This window comes from Colius striatus, chromosome 1 (genome assembly GCF_028858725.1).
Source record: "Colius striatus isolate bColStr4 chromosome 1, bColStr4.1.hap1, whole genome shotgun sequence".
Classification (NCBI taxonomy): Eukaryota; Metazoa; Chordata; class Aves; order Coliiformes; family Coliidae; genus Colius; species Colius striatus.
The window spans coordinates 168,849,723-168,869,515 of NC_084759.1; the positions used below are offsets into that span (position 1 = coordinate 168,849,723).

Consider the following 19,793-nt stretch of genomic DNA (forward strand, 5'->3'; position numbering starts at 1 on the left):
GCTTGGTATATTTGAACCCAAGTGTTGATTGCCTTTCTGTATTCTGTGCCACATTAAATGAACTGCCAAGAAGCACAACAGTCGAGAGCAAACAAAGGCATGACGCTTCACAGTAATTTCCTGGACAGGAAATGAAAGGCTATAGATATGCCGAGCTGTGAATCCTTGACTGTCACCATGCAAGATTCTTCTTATTAACTGATGAGAGATAACACATTGACAATATTAAAATAAAAATCTATACTGATTCAGCTCTCCAGTGTTCACAACTGGTGAGAGAAGTTTAATCTGGTCTCAAATTATTTTAACAACCTGATTTATCTATTAAAGCCTTTTTGTATCACTTGTATTCGCTTCACATGGTACAAACAACATTTGTAAAAGTAAACTGCTCCAGAAGAAAGGAGAGCTCTGCCATATCCCACAGATCAACAGCCTAGAGATGGAAGGCATCTTCCACTCTGTAATAAACAAGTATTCCCACTGCTCTTCATTACTCATGAAATATGCAAGAGACTGTTGTTAGCTACCCCCTCTATCTCACGTTCTTGTATCAACAACCAGACAACTAGATTTTTTTTTCTCTAAATATGATTTAATTAAAAACACTAAATCAGCTTTGACTTTTATTTTATATATGTACAACAGTTACCAAAGAATGAATACACTGAATCAGTTATGTTAAATTCCACATAACGTCAGAGGACATCAGCATGGCATGGAATAAACTCACACTGCCTCCTGCATGTACAAAAAACGCAGTCATGTTAATTGCAATTACTCTTTTGGTTTGCGGTTTGGTGGGGTTTTTTCTTGTAACCCGCTTATTAATTCCCCAAATAATAATCTTGGCATAAAAACAGTGTAAGTAGTTAATTGATCAGTTAATATATTAGCAAAGATAAACATTAGGAAAGTTTGCAAGAAATCAGTTGCAAAATTACCTCAAGTGTAGGACTGAATGTATTCACATGAAAGTTACTTTCAGTTAGAAAAGTTCTGAAAAAGAGCCCAAGTTGGAACTGTGCATTAATTTGGTCAAACCGATTCATACGAATGAACAGTCAAGTTTATTCAGATATTGAAAATATGACTATCCTTTTAGTATTCACAAACATTTGTGTATATAGTGTGTGTATGTGTGTAAATATATATATATGCATATATAAAGTGAAGATATGTTAATGTAAAAATATACTGTTCATCCACTCCCAGTTACATAAAATTCAGTATTTGGACATCAAACTGTGTAAGTATAAATGTCCGTTTCAGTTTCAAATCTACATTCAGCCAGCAACAAATACTTAGAAGTATTTTTGTAAACATTTGAAACAGGGAAAACCCATTCATTTACAAAACAATCCTTCTTTAAACACATCAGCATTTCCTCAGCTTGAAAACTTCGTACAGCAGCTTTGGTTGGCCTGTTGTGAATCTGCTCAAATCGGAGAGCTCACGCTGTCTCAGAGCGAGACGCCCGAAAGCTCAGCAAATGCACAATTTTCAGTTTCGTTCTTAATTGCCATCCATTTCCAGTTCACCACCAAAAAGAAAATGCACTTGGCTACAAAAATATTAAGGAATGTTATTGAAAACAAAAGGCTATTTTGGTAGAAGAAACTACAAAAATAGTTGAGTCATGTTGTAAAGCTTTAATGCAAGAGCATTACAGTACAGATTTTTCTTTCCAACCTTAAAGCTCAATCAACACCAAATTTTAAATACCCATCTCTCAAGTGCTTGAAAAAAGCGTGCTCGGGAAAAGTCTTTCTTCACCGTAACCAATGGTAATTACGCGGGCGTCAAGCTCTGCGGCTCAGGCACCTGCTGAGTGCTGTCGCTCGTTCCATTGGCAGCAATTACGGGTGTTGGGATGCTCTGGTATAACGGCGTACGGCAGCTCAACGCGGCTCCGCTTTCCTCCTCTCCGGTATCCGAATCTGGTGTTACAGAACTGCTTTCTATCCCCAGGATCTCACTCACTGCTTGAGGCAATTCCTAGAAAGTAGGGGGGGAAAAAAATAAACGTTAAAAAATATATCACTGTAATTAAAAGACAAAAGTGAACATACGGACAACCCCCTCAAATAAGTAATTTTTAAGTCGTGTTTAGCTGTGCTGAAAGCGTCTCTCCCAGCATTAGTTACATTGAAGTCACCATTTTCTGTATCTGCTTTCAAAAAGATGGCAAAGAGGACGGGCTTGGGAATCAATTCCTGGTTAACAATATAATCTTCACTACAAAAATAAAAGTCTAGACTACTATTATAATTGCACTTCATGTTACTGAAGTTAGTTTTACTTTGAGAAGCATTAGTTTCTGTCTAGTAAGTCTGGTATGCTTTCAGTGCAATGCACCTTTCACTTCATCTTTCTCAAGCACACTGAACATCAAATTACCCGTACCAAGGTTAACTAGTAAGAATTAAGAAATCACAACCAAAAGGCATAAGCCAGCTTGCCCCAGTGAACAATATTACCCTGTAAAATTAATCATTCTTGCTTATAGACTTTTATAATATAGATGCTGTATTGATAACAGCACATCCTTTATCACACCCAGATATTTAGTTATTTTCAAGTCATACATGTACAATTACAGTCAACTACATACTTCTGATGCCTGCTTATAAATGCTCACAGTAGATATTCAAAACATCTTTACCTTGCAATTCATCATCTGCATAGAAATTGCTTCTGCTTTGCAAAGTATATATTCCACATCAATTTTCATAGACAGTTCATTGATATGCTGAAAATACAGTCACAAAGAACAGTGTGATAAACAGTAAACATTACGCTAATACCGTACTGCACTGCTAAGAAGTATCACCTCATAAGCTTGCCCCTTAAGCTATGAAGTGCTAAATGTACTCTTCTTTGTTTTGACAAATGGGTACTGAAAGATGTAGTATGCATCAGCTGGTTTTAACCAGTATCCAAGATTGGCAAAAGGAATCTGCATTACTTTTAAATGTGACAAGCTGTCTAGCCTTCCTAGGTACCCCTAGCTCGCATTTTTAAAGAGGTAACAAGAATACAAGAAGAAAAAGCAAAAATAAACATTAAACACATTAAGCAGTAGTCTAAGGGGGAGAATAGCTTTCCATTTGTTAACGATCTGATCACTAAATGAAGACATAAATTAAACCATTTTGAAAGCACAGAGGACAGATATTCGGTTCACGTTTAACCCTTCACAAGGTAGAACACACTTTTACCTCCCCTCCAACATGAAAGACAAACATATTAACTCCAACAAGTTAACTAATATTTAAACCATGCACAAGAATTCGGTACCTTTAATATTTCATTAAAGCCATAGTGCTTGTCCATTATTTGCTGTTTTTCCGATTCTAAGATAGCACAACAAAGGAGAAGATGAAAATTCTGGCAAGGCAATTCCGTCCACATGACCTATGAAAACAAGAACACTGCTTTTGAAACACTTATGCTTTTTCTCTGAAAAGAAAGGCAGTTCTTGGAAAATAAGTAAAACCTCAAGCCAAGTGGCTTAACTAATAATAAAGGCTGTTTCTGACGGCAACTTAGTATTTGTAAAATCATTCAAAATTTTTCTTGTAGTCAATTAATGACAACTGCAACTATGAGTCACTGAATGCTCATCTGGTTCTTTAGGCCTTCTGTGTCTACCAGGTTGCCCACTGTAATGCCATTACACTGCCTGAGCTTGCAGTCTTGTGCATATATGTATTTTGCCTCTGCACATGTGAAAGTCTCCTACTCTAAATCACTAACTACGCAGAAGTACCAAAAACTAACAAATTATTTGTGTGGCTTCATGTGTCTGCATTAAGAAGAAGTGTGTCATGCTCAGCAATCCATCCAAGAGGCTCTAACAGTTAATAAGGTACTAAGGTTGTTCACCATCCCCCGCCACTACAAGAGCCCAAATACAAGTACACACAGGTGCTGAGGGTGGGTGGGTGCTACTTTCAGACTGCAGACACCTTGGCTTTTGATCACACAGAGGCCACAGATGATAATTCTTGAGTTCATTGGAACTGAAATGTGCAACTTCAGTATAAAACACCCTACTTTGGCATGTTCCCGAGAATTGAATTTAAAAGGTTTAAAGAGAATATGCACGGTGGGCAGAAAGCTGGAGAATAGTTTTGACAACAAAAAAGAAGAAAAGGGAAACAGAATAATTGTTTGCATAAGTTACTCTGGCAGACAAAAGGGATTTAATTCAATGGATTTACTCTCAAAAAGGCAGGTAAAAAAAAGCAGGCTCATGAAAATTCATTAGTAAAAATTTTCTTGCTTCATTATTGATAGAACACAGTCTTAAATCTCAACAAGAGTCTACTTATACTTGAACTTTCATCAGTAGTACATGTAAGCCCATAAACAGAATTGCATACATTTGAGAGATTTATTATTGCAATAATATATATTATTTATGAAGCAAGTTCACCCAAAAATAAAGATCAATTAATTTTGAATGTTTCAATTAAGTCTCAATTAACTCAGTCCTAAATTAAATCTTTTATCTTTTTCAGGTATCTAATATTGTTAAAGCACTCACTCACTCCAGGAAGAGGTATGGAATGTATGCAGGCAATCTGATACACAATACAAATCATGTGAAAACACCTATAGTCTACCAAAGCGTCTGTCTACACACTATTGTGGTGTTTGGGGTTTTTTTACTCCTACTTCACAAGGAGGACATGTTGACAGCTGAGCATGAGTTTAGTTCAACATCAAGTTTGCACACAAAAAGAGCAAAGCACTCCCTACATATTTCCAGTAGGCTCAAATTCTCATGGTATGCATACAATGAATCACCTACAACAACCACTAATGAAGCATATCAGACCACAGGTTGCCTCTTAACATTAAATCTAAACAGTTACCTGAATAATAACAGAATAATAAAAGAATACTTAAATTTCAAATCTACAATTTAATGTTATCCTACCGGAGTAGCTACTTCAAGTACTATTCGCTTCATGCTGTAACTTCAGTGGAAGCTGGATCTGGCTTCCTCTGAGGACAATCTGCTAATGTCATCTGCAAAAATTTCCATACAGTTTGCTACCATTTTGATGTATCTTTTCAAGACTGGAGGAGGGCATGCACTTGAGCTTATGTATGTGTATGTGTAACAGCAGCATCACAGACCACTTAGAAAGGGATGAAAGAAAAACAGCATTTACAATAATATAAAAATATACCATATAAGCACGATAACACTTTTGCTCCTACTTCATAGAATCATAGAATGGTAGGGGTTGGAAGGGACCTTTAGAGATCATCTAGTCCAAACCCCCTGCAGAAGCAGGTTCACCTAGATCAGGTCGCATAGGAACATGTCCAGGTATCTCCAAGGAAGGAGACTCCACAACCCCTCCCTGGGCAGCCTGTGCCACTTTTGAAGAGTGAAATAGTCTTCTCTTATATTTAAGTGGAACTTTTTGTGTTCCAGTTTCATTCCATTACCCCTTGTCGTGTTCCTAGATACCACTGAAAAAAGGGATGTCCCAAGCTCCTGACACCCACCCTTTAGATATTTATAAATGTTAATAAGATCTCCCCTCAGCTCCTCTTCTCCAGACTGAACAGCCCCAGTTCCAGCAGCCTTTCCTCATATGAAAGATGTTCCAGTCCCTTGATCATTTTGGTGGCCCTGCGCTGGACTCTCTCCAGCACTTCCCCGTCCCTCTTGAGCTGAGGAGCCCAGAACTGGACACAGGACTCCAGATGAGGCCTCACCAGGGCAGAGTAGAGAGGGAGCAGAACCTCCCTCGACCTGCTGGCCACACTCTTCTTGATGCATCTCAGGACGCCATTGGCCTTCTTGGCCACGAGGTCACATTGCTGGCTCATATTTAGTTTATTATCAATCAGGACTCCCAGGTCTCTCTCTGCAGAGCTGCTCTTCAGCAGTTCCACCCCCAGCCTGTACTGGTGCATGGGGTTGTTCCTTCCCAGATGCAGGACTCTGCACTTTTCCTCGTTGAACCTCATGAGGTTCCTCGCTGCCCAATTCTCAAGCTGGTCAAGATCCCGCTGAATGGCAGCACAGCCTTCTGGGGAATCAGCCAGTCCTCCCAGTTTGGTGTCATCAGCAAACTTGCTGAGGGTACACTCTGTCCCCTCATCGACGTCGTTGATGAAGATGTTGAACAAGACTGGCCCCAAGAAGATTTCTTTCTTAAAAAAGCTATGCAAGAGAAGACTCATTTGTTCTAGTGCTATCTCAGCATTCATGAATATTTGTAATTAATAATAGCATATATGTAAAACAATTTATCATCAGGTCATTCTAGTTTTTTACTATGGGAGCTATACTAGCACAGCATTGGAGGTAAATGTGAGATAGTTGTGTAATTTTGTTACAGAATTCTACTTTTGGGATTCTTCTTTTTCTACCCAGGCTTCCCGTACCACCCTGAGAATGAAGCAACTCCTGGTGCAAAGGAAAGGTGAAGAGCTGGCTGGAATTACCAGGTGATACTGTCTGTCCCTCCAGGATGAAGAAGGGACCGAGTTGCTCTCAATTTTGGAACATGTAAGCAGTGATTCAAGTATGCTGTCCATCCAGGCTGAGTGAGACACACTGATAAAATGTACTGTATATAATCCCACCTGCAGATAGAGCAGTTTAACCTGCACACGGCATTGCAAATAACTGCCACCACACAATGTGTCCCCCTTAGCCTCAGAAAGCGAAATGCCCCCTCCCTCCAGCACATGCCCTGCCTAGCAGACCCTGCTGTACTATAACCACCACATTTTCTACCACAACGTGATTATTATAGCTCTTGCCCAGTAAGTGGTTGGGTTTAGGCTCTGCTTCAGCTCATAGGGACCAGTATCTCCCAAAGTCAATGTCCAATAACCAGTCTAGTTAAGAATCTTCTTCATTTCTTTGTTTGAGATAAAATACTGGATGCCAGTAGGAATAGGGAAAAAGTATCCAATGCTACCTTAATGGTTCAGACAACTCAGATAGAAATGGAGATCCAAAATCACCCTGAAATTCATAAGACTAGACAGAAAAAAGTCCCAGAAGTCCTGGAACTTGGGACTGGAATCTTCCCCTTCTTCCCATTGCGCCCTCTGCAAATGAATTTGTCACAGGGTAACATCTTCAAATGGGATCCTTCAGTCCATGTGCTATTACAAAACAGCACAGACTAAAATACCTTAAAAGGAGTTAATTTCTCTCTGCTGATTACAAAGGTGGAAAGTGGTCTCCTGTGTCCACAAGCTTGTCTTTGTAAATCCCACATACACACTCCACTGATAGCTATGAAGGTGCATAGCTATGAATAGGAAAAAAGCTGTTTTAAGTTGGACTTCAACTGTGGTAAATATAGCACCAACTTTCACATTAAAAAGTCAACATAATGTCTTGATTGGTTTGTTTTAAAAAGGAAAACAAGCTACTCCCTTTGCCATTGCATATCTCCTAGCAAAGAAATTTAATACATGTAGTAAACATACATTACGATGTGCTAGAAAAAACCTAGAAGACTATCATATATCAATAGGTTTCCATCATCTTCCCAAGACAGAAAAAATATACTTAAGCATTAGAAATATAGCATGTTTCTTCTCTGTATGCACACGCATGCATGCATTAAAGCAGAGGTGATAAAAACATGCTAGCCTGGGACTATAAACTATAAATAAAAGTACTGTTGTCATCAATTTAAAAAGAAAAATTATTCTTTAAAAAATATTGAGAGGAGAATATAACACAGGGAGGAAGAGGGTGGATGAGATGTGTGAATTTTTTCCCCCAAATCATTATAATTTATAACTAGTAATAAGAGAATTCTTTTGTTTTTGTACACTCTGGTTCCCTTATTTACAAATGTTACTCATAAACTTTTTAGTCCTCTTCAGTTAAAATATCACCCCAATAGTCTACAATAATGAATTCCACCTACTGATAATAAAAAGCTAAAAAAGATTTACTTTAGACAGTTTTAAATACTGGTCCTCTTCTTTACACGACTCCTTTTTCATTTGTGGAAGACGTGAGCAAAGGAATCAACATTATTTTTCACTATACCAGAAACAAAATTATTTTGCATTATTTTATGTATCTCAGTCCTTTTGTTTTCATTACCTTTCTGTTCCCCAGCATAGCTCTATGTGATGTTATGTCCTAGAAAATACTCCTTCCATTCATCTGAACATTTATTTTTGTTTGGGAGTTTTCAGTGGATTTTCTTGTTAAATGCATCCTATCGACAATAAACCTGTACTGTTGACACAATTCTCAATTTTCTTGGAACAAAGAATTTAAGTGTGTTCAACAAAAAAAATGTTAGTTCATTTTAATTACTCCACCTGATCCCAAGATCCCCTGAAAGAAGAGATCTCATTAACCTGGAATTACCACAACTTTCACATTTTGATGTTGTACATTATGTTATTTGGCATAGTGAGGCCTTACTACCAAGATTAGTTGGTTGTTCTGACATCATCCTCTTTTATGGTTTTGGCTAACAGAGAAACTACCCTGACAGAGCTTCATTCCACTTAATCTATGAAGTACTACCAACATCAAGCAATTAATCAGACACATACAAATGCTATTTCTTCTAGCATAACTTTTCATGGAAAAGAACTTAAGTGAAAATACCAAGTAGAAAATATCAGTTAAGAGCCTCATCTGAAGGATCCTGTCCAAACCTTTTTGAAAAAGCCAACTTATCCCCACCAGCTCTTACAAATATTTTTTTCATTAACTTTCCACGTCGTTGTTTTGGCTAAGAAGATATAATCATAGAATCATAGAATGGTGGGGTTGGAAGGGACCTTTAGAGATCATCTAGGCCAATCCCCCTGCAGAAGCAGGCTAATAAGTCCTCATCTCATCACACTGAATCAGTTTTTTAAAAAAAATAATTCCATTAGCATATTAATCTCTTTGCAGAATGGTCCATGCTTTTTGTTCTAAAGTTCAAAAACTGCTGGAGTTTGTATGATGTATCTTCTTACCTCCCAGAGTCGAAGAATATCTTGAAAGCTAAATTCCCTTTTAAATCTGATGAGAAGCCATCGGAAGCAAAAATAAAGGTAGCCTGAGTCTTGAGATTCTAGGAACGAGAGTATTACATTTCATCAGCATCAAGTTTGGTTAAGACAACAGGGTGGGGGTGGGGAGTAAAACATTACACTTCAGAGGTACACAATCATACCACCAATTTTTAAGATGGTAGCCTTAATAGATGATTTTCAGATTCACAGATATTTGCCAAAGGACAGTGTATTTTTAAAATCAGTAACCCTGTTGTTCAGTAGGCATGGATCAATTTTTGAAAGCTTTTAGGCACTATTAATTTACATGTCCTGTATTCATATAACATTACTATTGTAATTATATCTAAAGACTGGTAAGGGTATCAATGCACACAGAATGCAGCGAGTTGATTTAGTTACTGTGCATGAATAATACACCTACCTAAGTAACTGCAAAATCCACTGTCTAATAGACGAAGCAAAGTACTCAGTTGAATTAGTTGTGTCTTCATACCCTGCATCTGTTCTTCAAAATTCTGATGCTGGGGGGAATAAAATATGAGCATTGTCATTAACTCAATGATAATTTTGAGACTTAAAGCTAACTTTTAATTTTTAAGAAAAGTTTTGCTATTGCAGCAGTGGTTCTCATCCTTTAGCATATGGACATATTTAGCACATGGACATTTAACTGTACTCCTATCTAATGAAATGTCTGTCTTTTTTGTAAAAAGTTTAAAGTACTGAAGTATGTCTTTTCGGTAACACTTTTTATGTAACATATCTTTTTAATCAGCCTATGCTCTGTGCCTCAAAGCAGCACCGCTGCAATCAAACAAAAAGTGAACCTTTCTTGTATTCTCATACCAGTCACATATTGTTTCACCACATACACAATTCATAAAAGTTTCCATTTGTGGAAAGTCTAAATTGCATTTAACAAATGCCAAAATGTAAGTATGACAGGGAACCATTATCTTGAACAAAATCCTGCCAGAGGACTTCTGTTTAATATAGATTTGTCTATGATGGCTCTGTAACTTGGGAATTTCCAATGAGCTGAATTCTAATACAGTAACAGTATCAGAAACCCACCATAACCTGTGTCAATCAGAGAAAAACATACTAACTTCAAACATAAGATGGCTGTTTTTTTTAAATGATGAAATTTATAATGAACTCCAAACGCTATCCTCAGCTTATCTGTTTATGTGAGCTAAAAACCTCTTTTTTACCATTTGCTCCATGTATGATACAAAGCACCAAAAAGCATCTACTTCATTCTCCATAACATACAAGAGAGGTGAAAGCAAGTCGCTCATCCCTTGGACATAACCTTAACAGAGAAAAAAGAAAGAAAAAAGTAAAAAGGAGTTTAATTAAACTCGGCAGTGGAAACAGTAATTCTTCAAGAGGGTTGAATGAATGACTGAAACAAATGTTTGCATTCCAAGTTTGGGTAGATACTATAAATTTTCAACTCAATCACCGGTAAAGACATTTTGTGTTAATAATAATCAACACCCACAGCAGATCTAACAAGATTTAGCAGCAGTTTCTGCCAATCTAAAGAGAACATAAAACAAATGCATTGTTTTAGTGGTTGTTAAAATGTGTAGAAACTGAGCTGACATCAAAGTAGATTTTAGTTAAAAAGTTCTCACTGGGACTATATTTAGAATATATGCTCAGAAGCATATGTTGATATTTTTAAGAAGATTAAATATATACCTTGCACCATCATAAATACAGACTCATATTTATTCTCCCCTCTACCTGTAATTGGTTGCTTTCTCCTTGTATTTAATTTCTTTTAATATCTTCTCACTTTTTCCTTTGATATCTATCTGAAGAAGACATGCTTATCCCAAGAAAACATATGGTGCAATGGCTTTTGTTGAAAGAAAATGTCACACTTAAGACTTCTCTTTTTGGCACTGAATATGCCTTAAAGATTCCTCTATTTAGGGAAGTAGGGATTGTTCTGCTTGGATAGTATTTTAAATACACTAAAGCTAAGTGCATTTAAAAACCCCTAGGTAACCAAGCAGCCAACAATTAAAATGAGACTACTGTCTATTAAACTGCAGAAGGTGATTAACAACAAAGTATTGCTTGTGAGAAGCATGAAAGAAACACATCCAGATATGATTCAAGAAAATGCCTTTAGGTTTCTGTACCCAGAAATGGTGAATCAACTTCCTATGTCCTAAAAAGCACTCAGGTGATGTAAATGAAACTTTTTCTTACAACTGCTGAATAAAATGCTCACTTTTAGAGCATATCGTTACAGATAGAAAATTTCAGTTGCATACAAAACATTCTCAAGATTTTATAGCCTTTTAATGCTTCTTCCAGTTTCCTCATTTATAAGTAACAGTCCAATTAAGAAGAGGATAAGGACTTTAGAGCCCATTTCTCCCCTTCTTCTTGACTCTTCCAACCACTTTATCAGTGATGCTCAAGTCAGCTTGCCTGCTGCTCTATTGCTGCTGACTTCCCTAAGCAAGAGAGAACATGATTTATGTGTATGTATATCATCAGTGTCTTGTTCAACATGACATTTCTTAGTTAGACTTAAGCTTGGCTGATTGCATTTCTTAACAATGTTAATTATAACTAACTGAAAAGAGGACTGAAGTCAATGACTGAAAATAAAGACCAGGTGTGAGATGAAAAATAGGAGCTGAAAACAGATAAATAATTTAAAATGTTTTATTCCCCACACAACACTATAGCAAATAAAAAATAAATATAAGAAAATTCTGTTTACAACAGTTTAAAGATCTCTTAAAGAATAAAGCCAGTTTCATTAATGCAGACTTGAAGAATTTATTCTGAAAGAATGTTCAAAACCAGCTGTTTGGTCCCCTCTCCTATCCAGCAGTTTGAGTCATTATTCAGACCTCTCTGCAGTTGCTGTCAATGGATTAAGAGCAACACTGTACCTTGAAGTAGCTTCCAAAGCTTTGATACAATGTCAAATGTACTATATTTCTATTATTCTGGGTTGTTTACAAATAAACAGAAGACTTATTCACTCCATATACTTAAGCAATCTAAATGTATTTAATAGAGTAGGTGGTGAATATGCTTTCATTTAATCACTTTCATGTTACTGCATGTTAATGCGGGTTGAATGGTGGAACACAGCTACATGTTTGAACAGACTCTATCAGTTTTACTTTTTCCCTTCCTTTGCAAGCCAAAGATCAAGTCTCTCTATAGACCTGACAGAAAGGACAAGTACTACAGCTCTGCACCCACTAGCGATTAAACATTTGCTCCTACTTTTTGCCTTCAATACATGGCACAAAGCAGGCTTTAGAATCCCAACACTTCTCTTGAGACAAAAAGAAATCCACAAACCAACACCACACCAAAGAAATCAATTGCAAGTGCAGAACAGCCAAATGTCATGCCAGGGGTGAGGGGCAGAAGCAGCTAGAAGTATCTTCTCCCTCTCTCCATCCCTCAACACTTAACAGAAAGCCAAGACTTAGACATCTCATCTACACTGTGATTAAAGCAAGATGTTATATGCTCTTCCTTCTGCAACAGATGTGTACACTAAAGTGTAATTTTTGACAGACTGCAAAGTGTACTTCTTGAGAACCAGCTTTTAAAGTATTCTTAAGAACACTTATGTTTACAAACAGCTGGTTCAGCATGCTGAGCTTTAATTACAGAAGTGACAGCTGGTTTATCATTTTTATTGATATATCAGCCTTAAAAATGCATATAACACTCAAGCTCCAAAGACTCAAGCCCATTTAATCCCCTGAAAAGCAAACTTGCTTCAATTGTTAAAAAAAGGAAAAAAAAACCACAAACAAAAAACAACTAACAACAAAAAACAACCAACCACAAACACCAAAAAATCCAACAATACAGAAAATCCAAGGCTACAGTGAGGGAACACTGCTACTTAATTTCTAATCCCATCATAGCTGATGAATCCAGATGCCTGTGATATGCATCAGATAGAAGAGAGGAAGAAATAGGCTGAGAAACTGAACAAAGTTATCTACATTATTAAAACACAAATCTTGACATTTACAAAGTACTGTAATCAATCCAAGTTTAACTGTTTTAACAAGCCTAAATGTAAACGAAGCTGCATATCAGAAACTAAAAAGACTTTCACATTCAGAGGAACACAACTTGCTCAGGGGAACACAACTTACCTAAATCAAAGTCATACATGCAATACGTCATCAAAATATCATGAAGTAAAATCAATCCTGGATTATCTTCGCCTTCATAGAACTTATTTGTTCTATCTGTCCTGTTTACATCTTTTTCTAAAAAAAGACAAAATTCAAAAACATTTTCAAAACAAGTTCTACAAAGCCATCACCAGATGAATTCAGAATATTTTTTAAGCTGATGATTGTTTCCTCAAACATTGATGCAAAGCTTTGAAGTGTTTAAGACGACTGCATAACTGAATGTCATTTTGAAATAAAGTATATTTTAAATGAAAGAAAACTCTTTCTGTCTGCAATAAAAGGATTTGCTTATAAATAGATTTTTAAAGCTCTTTAGCTTGTTTTTGTTTTTGATAAGACCTTTTCTGGAAAAAAAAAACCTTAATATTATTTCAGTGAAAACAATTTACACCTGCAGGGATTAAGAATAATTTTATGTGAGTCAGCTATGCAATGCCATTTATGAATACTTATGTAAAGCAGCATAAGCCACAGCAGGAAAAACACCACATGACCAGCTCAAAGACACTGTTATGGTTCACAACAGCATGTTTACAAATTCTGGTTAATAAGTTCCTGTAACTCACAATGAGCTGAAAATTCCTGTTTTACCAAGTAGTTTTCAAACCTTAAACATACCAAGCACACAACATACTTTCTAATAACACGAAATTCAAGACCAATGTATTGAAATAAGTAAATTAGGTCCACTTTAATAAAAGGAGTATTTTTGGGGTTTTGATCTATTTTCAACATATACCTAATATTGTCATTTACATTTCAAATGCTTAAAAAGGAAAAGAACAGCTTTAACAGACAACTTGCCCCTTTTTTTGAACTCTCAAATATTTTTCTCTCTTAACGCACACATTCTCACACAAAAAGGTAGCAAATCAATCTACCAAAATCATTCTCTCAGCCCTTTCAGCTTGTCTGTCAATGAACTGACTGAAGTAAGTTCAGTCTGTGTCTCAGAAAAGCACAAAAATCTTATCCTGTCTCCTAACTATTCAGTAATCCGAAATGGTGATGCTCAGATCTCACTACTGAAGAGAACAGAGAATACAAACTGCTAACAGTCAGCAGAATTTGATTACATCTTTAAAAGCAGGTAAAAAAACCCCACAAGCCAGAATGCACATATACAAATCTAAGAAATTTTAAAACATAAAATACATTTTCCCATTCTTAATGGATGTTGTTATTTCAATGATATTCCCAGTAAAATTACATCACAACAAAAATAAAATGCCTTTTGTTGTTAAGGAAGTTAAAAATCCATCTGTTCTGCAGCACTTATGTATGTAAAGCTCTGAATAACTTTCGTTAAGCAAGTTTTAGTATTAAGCAAATAATAAAGTTCAGCTATCTCTCAGAAGAGAAACTTGTTACTTCTTAGTGCCTTCTCATACCGGTTATTCAAAAGGTTACCCTCTGTGTAAATTTGTACAGCTAGACATGTTTCTAAATTTAAATTTACCTATAAGGCTCCGGTAATCTCTTAATCTTGAATTTCGTTTTTCCTGTTCCTCACTGACTGATTTCCACTGCAGTTTCATCCTAAAATATTCATCCCTGAAGAAGAAAAGATAATTTTGAAACCAAAAAATGATGAATTATTACATTTTTCTTTTTTATTTAAGCATTCATTCATTCCATTTGTTCTTTGGTATAAATAACACTGTTCTCAGAATATTTTTACTATAGTGTAACAATCATTTTTAAGAAAGTCTCAGAAACTTCTTTGCATGCCACAATCTTTCAAGTCTTTCAAGTTTCCAAAAAGCTTTCTTCATCACTAGATGCCTTAAGAAAAAAGGAGCTTGCTTTATTTTGTAACAAAAACACCACTGTACTCACGTTTTCCTCTTTTGCAGATTTGCTCTCTCTTCTTTAGTGCTGTTCCAAGGAAAATACCCCAAAAGAAATTTCCATGCCTCTTTTCTTAAAGTATGACAGAGACCCTAGGGAAAAACCGATATGAAATATTAACAACAAAAATACTCCATTCTGTGAGGAAACATTCCTACAGTGATACAACACTTTTTGAAGTAACAACTTAGAAGAGAATTTTAATAAGTAAACTCTTTTTACATTGTAGCCAAATCTTATCGGCTAACATGGTATCACACTTGGAGGAAACAAGAGAAGATAATATGATTAAGCAATAAACTGTAGCAGCACTGGATTCATCCTTAAGAGATGAACGACAATCTTTACAAAATATTTCTCTTCCTATATTTTTGTTTCACTGCTGGAACCAACCAATCAAACTAATCTTATGGGCATCTTTCTCACTATTTGTGAGAAATCTTTCCAAGTAACGCTCACCATTTGTAGATGACAAAAATGTACTAGCTGAATCACATCCCTCTCTCTTTGAAAGAGTTTCTTTCAACTCCTGCAGTATAGTCCTGGCAATGAGGCATTTTTGCCATTAGATTCCCCAGTTTACTAGTCCAAGGCCAGCTTGATTCCTCCCTGTATATCTTCATTTACCATTAGATTAAGGCAAGGAAGATGGTGCAGCAACAGCATCAACCACTGCATAAACAAGTAGCAACTGTCACTTTTTGAGTAACAGGCAAATAGTTTGAGAGAGGCATTTTAACTTGGGAGTTATTGGGATCAAGTTTTGGGATCTTGAGTCACAAATAAAGCTGAGCACCTCAAAAACTGAAGAACAAACCCAATATCCTAACAATGAAGCACAGGTGTTCTCCTGAAAGGCTCTCTGATTTATCTTGTCACTCAAGCTTTTGGCTTTTGTGTTTTCAACTTATTCACTTCAGCCAGCCACCACAGCATCTCTCTCCTTGCAGAGCACTTGCAAGACTACAAGACTGCAGAGGTATTTGATTAGAACAGAACTACTCTTTATGACATATCTCCAACAACACTGACTGGCTCATGCTCAGAGTCCTGCATAAAGCATTAGAAGTATAACGAAAACAGCACAATCATAGTTTGTGAAGAAAAGATAAAGGGGCCAGAATCAAGTCATAGGTCTTGCTGACTTCAGAAAAACAAGTTACCCCTTTGAATATCGATTGCTTTATGTAGTCGACATTTAAAATTCTTCCTTCAGAATCCATATTCTTAGCCCATTCTTCAGCTGATACAGGCTCTCTTCTACTAACTTCAGGCTGTTTTCCTAGATCGATCTGAAACACAAGCAAATACGTTAAATGAACCTCAATGAAGAACTTCAGTGGTTTTAAACAATTGCACAAAATAGTCCAAAGCTTATCAGTTTCTTATATTCAGTGCAACTACATTTTCACACATGCATAACTCAGCAATTCTAAGGATCTAAGGCTGTGTCCACACCAGCAAGTAGTGTGGACCAACAGAAGCAAGACACTCTGTGCTGAGGACCTGGGTGCGTATATGTTAATATCTTGGATTTAGGAGGAAAACTTATGTATGTCTTTTAAATAATGTTCTATCCATAAAAACATCTCTGAATTAGCTTCCCATTGCCTCTATGCAACTGTAAACATATTAGATATGTGCAACACAGGAAACAAGGACAATAGGGAGCTTCACTTCAAAAGCACACTCCTGATACATACTAACACATTTTAAGAGAGAACTGAAAATCAGCTTGGGTTCAGGGACGCTATGTCCACAGACTGCACAATGTGACTGAAAGAGCAATTTAAGTACATCGCCCCTTAAAATAAACCAACCACCAAGACAAGACTGTATGTGCTTTCAGAACTCCTAACACTCAAAAGCTACATAGTTTGTGGTTAGTCTCAGTTCTCAAATTGCATGTTTAAGCACAGTAGAATTCAGCAGGCAGTAATTCCTTACTTTCTAGAAGTATTTCACTGATGGCAACCACTAATTTAACTAGTGTTTCAAGTTCTTATGCATTTGCCAGACTAAGACATAGAGGTCAGTGTTATTTTCGGTACGTAGCATTCATGATACTTTTTCTTATTGACTAATTAATTGATTTAAATGCTGAGCAGCAAGTTCTTGGAATTACAAGTTCATAGAGCTACAAATAAGATAGTAACACTATTTTAAAATCAAGAAAAAAACTCCATTCAGAACAGTTTAATGCTCTAAAAACATGTAGGCTGCTTACAAATAGGTGGAAAAGGTTTATTTTTAAATGCAGCTTATCTGTAACAGACACCAACAGGAGCCCGAAGTGATTCATGATCCAATTACAAGTTCATTGCACTTTGGTCCAAGACACATACAAATCTGTACATTTATACAACCTAGACATTCATTATTCCATTAAATACTTTTTTTAAACCTTCTTAAAAGAAACCAAAATGTTGAAGTGATTAGTCAAGAAAGTTGGTCATTAACCTGTATACCCCAATTTACTTAACATGCTTCTGACCACGAAGGAAACACTAAACATGAAATGGGTCAGTTTTCAGGATAGTCACTCTAAGGTAACAACAGAATCGTAGAATCACAGAAACATTTCAGCTGGAAGAGACCTTGCCAATCTTTCTTTCAAAGCAAACTCATATTTGCAGGTATAAAAATGACATATTGTAGAAGCAGATGATGATCTTTCTCCTGTGAATAAATGGCAGGGCAGCATATGCCGCAACTGTCAAGCATAAACAGTGTAACTTCAAGATCTACCAGTCCTTTAAAGGCATGCATAAAAAGAATCAATGCATCTGTATCATATTTATTTATGTACTCACTCGTGTAATGACTTCAAACCCTGGTTCTTCCTGCTGATTTATCTTCAACCCTGGAATAGCATCATTGAGAAAGTCTGCCATTTCTGATGGGGGTCGCCTTTGACTTGAAGGGTCACTTGAACGGAAACTGTCAAAAATATAGTTTGTGACTTTGGAAAATCTTCCCATCGTTACTGTGTATGGATCTCTCTTCAATTTCTGTGTTATAAGGAGAAAAACAAGTAAAACACAAAAAGCCTCAAATTACTTGGAATTCTTGTACTCAAAGAAAGTAAAACAGTGGGAAAGGCATTGTAGACCTTAAAGTTATTGAAGCTTCATCTATCTGTAGTTTCACACAGTACACTCATTACACAATTTTAAAAAAAAGTATCTAAAGTATTAAGATACTACCACTGACAGATTTGAAGGATTGGACAGTAAAGTGCTCAGTAAGCCTGACCTACATACAGAAGTGGAACAGATTTACTGTTTGCTTTCCAGTGATTAATGTCACCAAACGTCTTCTCGAACTTTCATAGACAAAACGCATCTTGATGATACAATCACAGTATCATTTAGGTTGGAAAAAGACCTCTAAGATTATCCTCATGTCCTCTGATAGGAATTTCACACAAAACTTGATTTGACAATCAAGTTCAGAAACTAAGGCAATTAATTTATGAAGATTTTCTGTACTTAAAACAGTGGGTAAAAACTCTGGCTTCATTCAAATCATTGGAGATTTTGCCTTCTGACTTTCAAGCCCACAAACTCCACCGAATGATAAGCAGTTTCAGCATACGAAAAAACTCTTTTTAGGCAATGGTGTGCTCTTTGCTGCTTTATTTCCAGTATCCCTTCAAAACTGACAGAAAATAACAACAAAAAAAATTTAGTCAAGGAAAATTTAGAAAATCCTAATTAATATGTTTTTGTTAACTCCTGACTTTTTTCCTTCTTCTCTTTTTTAAAACTACATACCAAAAGTATACAATCATTAATAGTTGCAAATACTAATATTTACAAATATCTAAATGGTGGATATCAGGAGGTTGGGGCATCCCTTTTCTCTATTGTATCTAGTGACCGGACAAGGGGCAATAGGATGAAAGTGGAACACAAAAAGTTCCATTTAAACTTAAGAAACAAGTATTTTACTGTGAGGGTGAGGGAGCCCTGGCACAGGCTGCCCAGAGGGGTTGTGGAGTCTCCTTCCTTGGAGGTCTTCAAGACCCATCTGGATGCATTCCTATGTGACATGATCAAGGTCAATCTGCTTTGGCAAGGTGAATGGACTAGATGATCTCTAAAGGGCCCCTCCAAATCCTACCATTCTGTGACTGTGATTCTAAGAATCACAGACAACATTAATTTGAATGTTTCAAATAACTTCTTAACTTCCCTGTGGTACTATTAGAACACAGAAAACACCTTATAAGTAAGTGCACTTTTTAGAGTAAGCATTTAACTTATGATACAGTCAATCCTTCTACAATGGCAATAATTCAGGGAATATTTGTGTGACATGGTAGGGTGGATTTTTTAAAAAATATCTTTAGAACTAAAAAAAAATAATAATCAAAGCTAATACTTACTTGTAGTAAGCCATATGATGGTTCATCAAAGAGATTTTCAAAAGACTGAGACAGAGACTTGTTCTGAGAATTCACAAGAAGAACTCGTTTATCCTGAGGAGATCTGCAAAAAAAAATTAAAGGAATTTTTAATAAGTATCATCATTTTTTACTGAAAATATTTTTAGAACATTTAGTGGCTTTTGAATTCACATTTCAAGTTTTCTGCAAATAAATGAGGTTTAATGTAATATCACTATTGGTGCAAGTTCACACCACCACACAGGACTTAGATTTTTCAAAAGATTAGTCATTGTCATATTCATTCTGAA

General features: G+C 36.2%; 1 protein-coding gene across 1 annotated transcript in view; it reads right to left on the bottom strand.

The window, feature by feature from the left end:
- Positions 1 to 1,632: 1,632 nt before the first annotated feature.
- Positions 1,633 to 19,793, bottom strand: part of TBC1D15 (TBC1 domain family member 15) — a 34,826-nt gene continuing 16,665 nt past the window's right edge. The window contains exons 6-17 of the mRNA XM_062016227.1: positions 19,483 to 19,585; positions 17,906 to 18,103; positions 16,256 to 16,384; positions 15,081 to 15,184; positions 14,701 to 14,795; positions 13,197 to 13,313; positions 10,245 to 10,345; positions 9,452 to 9,551; positions 8,989 to 9,086; positions 3,301 to 3,417; positions 2,666 to 2,752; positions 1,633 to 1,998 (exon numbers count right to left, since the gene is read on the bottom strand). Of these exons, the coding sequence (XP_061872211.1) occupies positions 1,792 to 1,998; positions 2,666 to 2,752; positions 3,301 to 3,417; positions 8,989 to 9,086; positions 9,452 to 9,551; positions 10,245 to 10,345; positions 13,197 to 13,313; positions 14,701 to 14,795; positions 15,081 to 15,184; positions 16,256 to 16,384; positions 17,906 to 18,103; positions 19,483 to 19,585 (1,456 nt within the window). The 3' untranslated portion in view covers positions 1,633 to 1,791. The remainder of the gene's footprint in view (positions 1,999 to 2,665; positions 2,753 to 3,300; positions 3,418 to 8,988; positions 9,087 to 9,451; positions 9,552 to 10,244; positions 10,346 to 13,196; positions 13,314 to 14,700; positions 14,796 to 15,080; positions 15,185 to 16,255; positions 16,385 to 17,905; positions 18,104 to 19,482; positions 19,586 to 19,793) is intronic.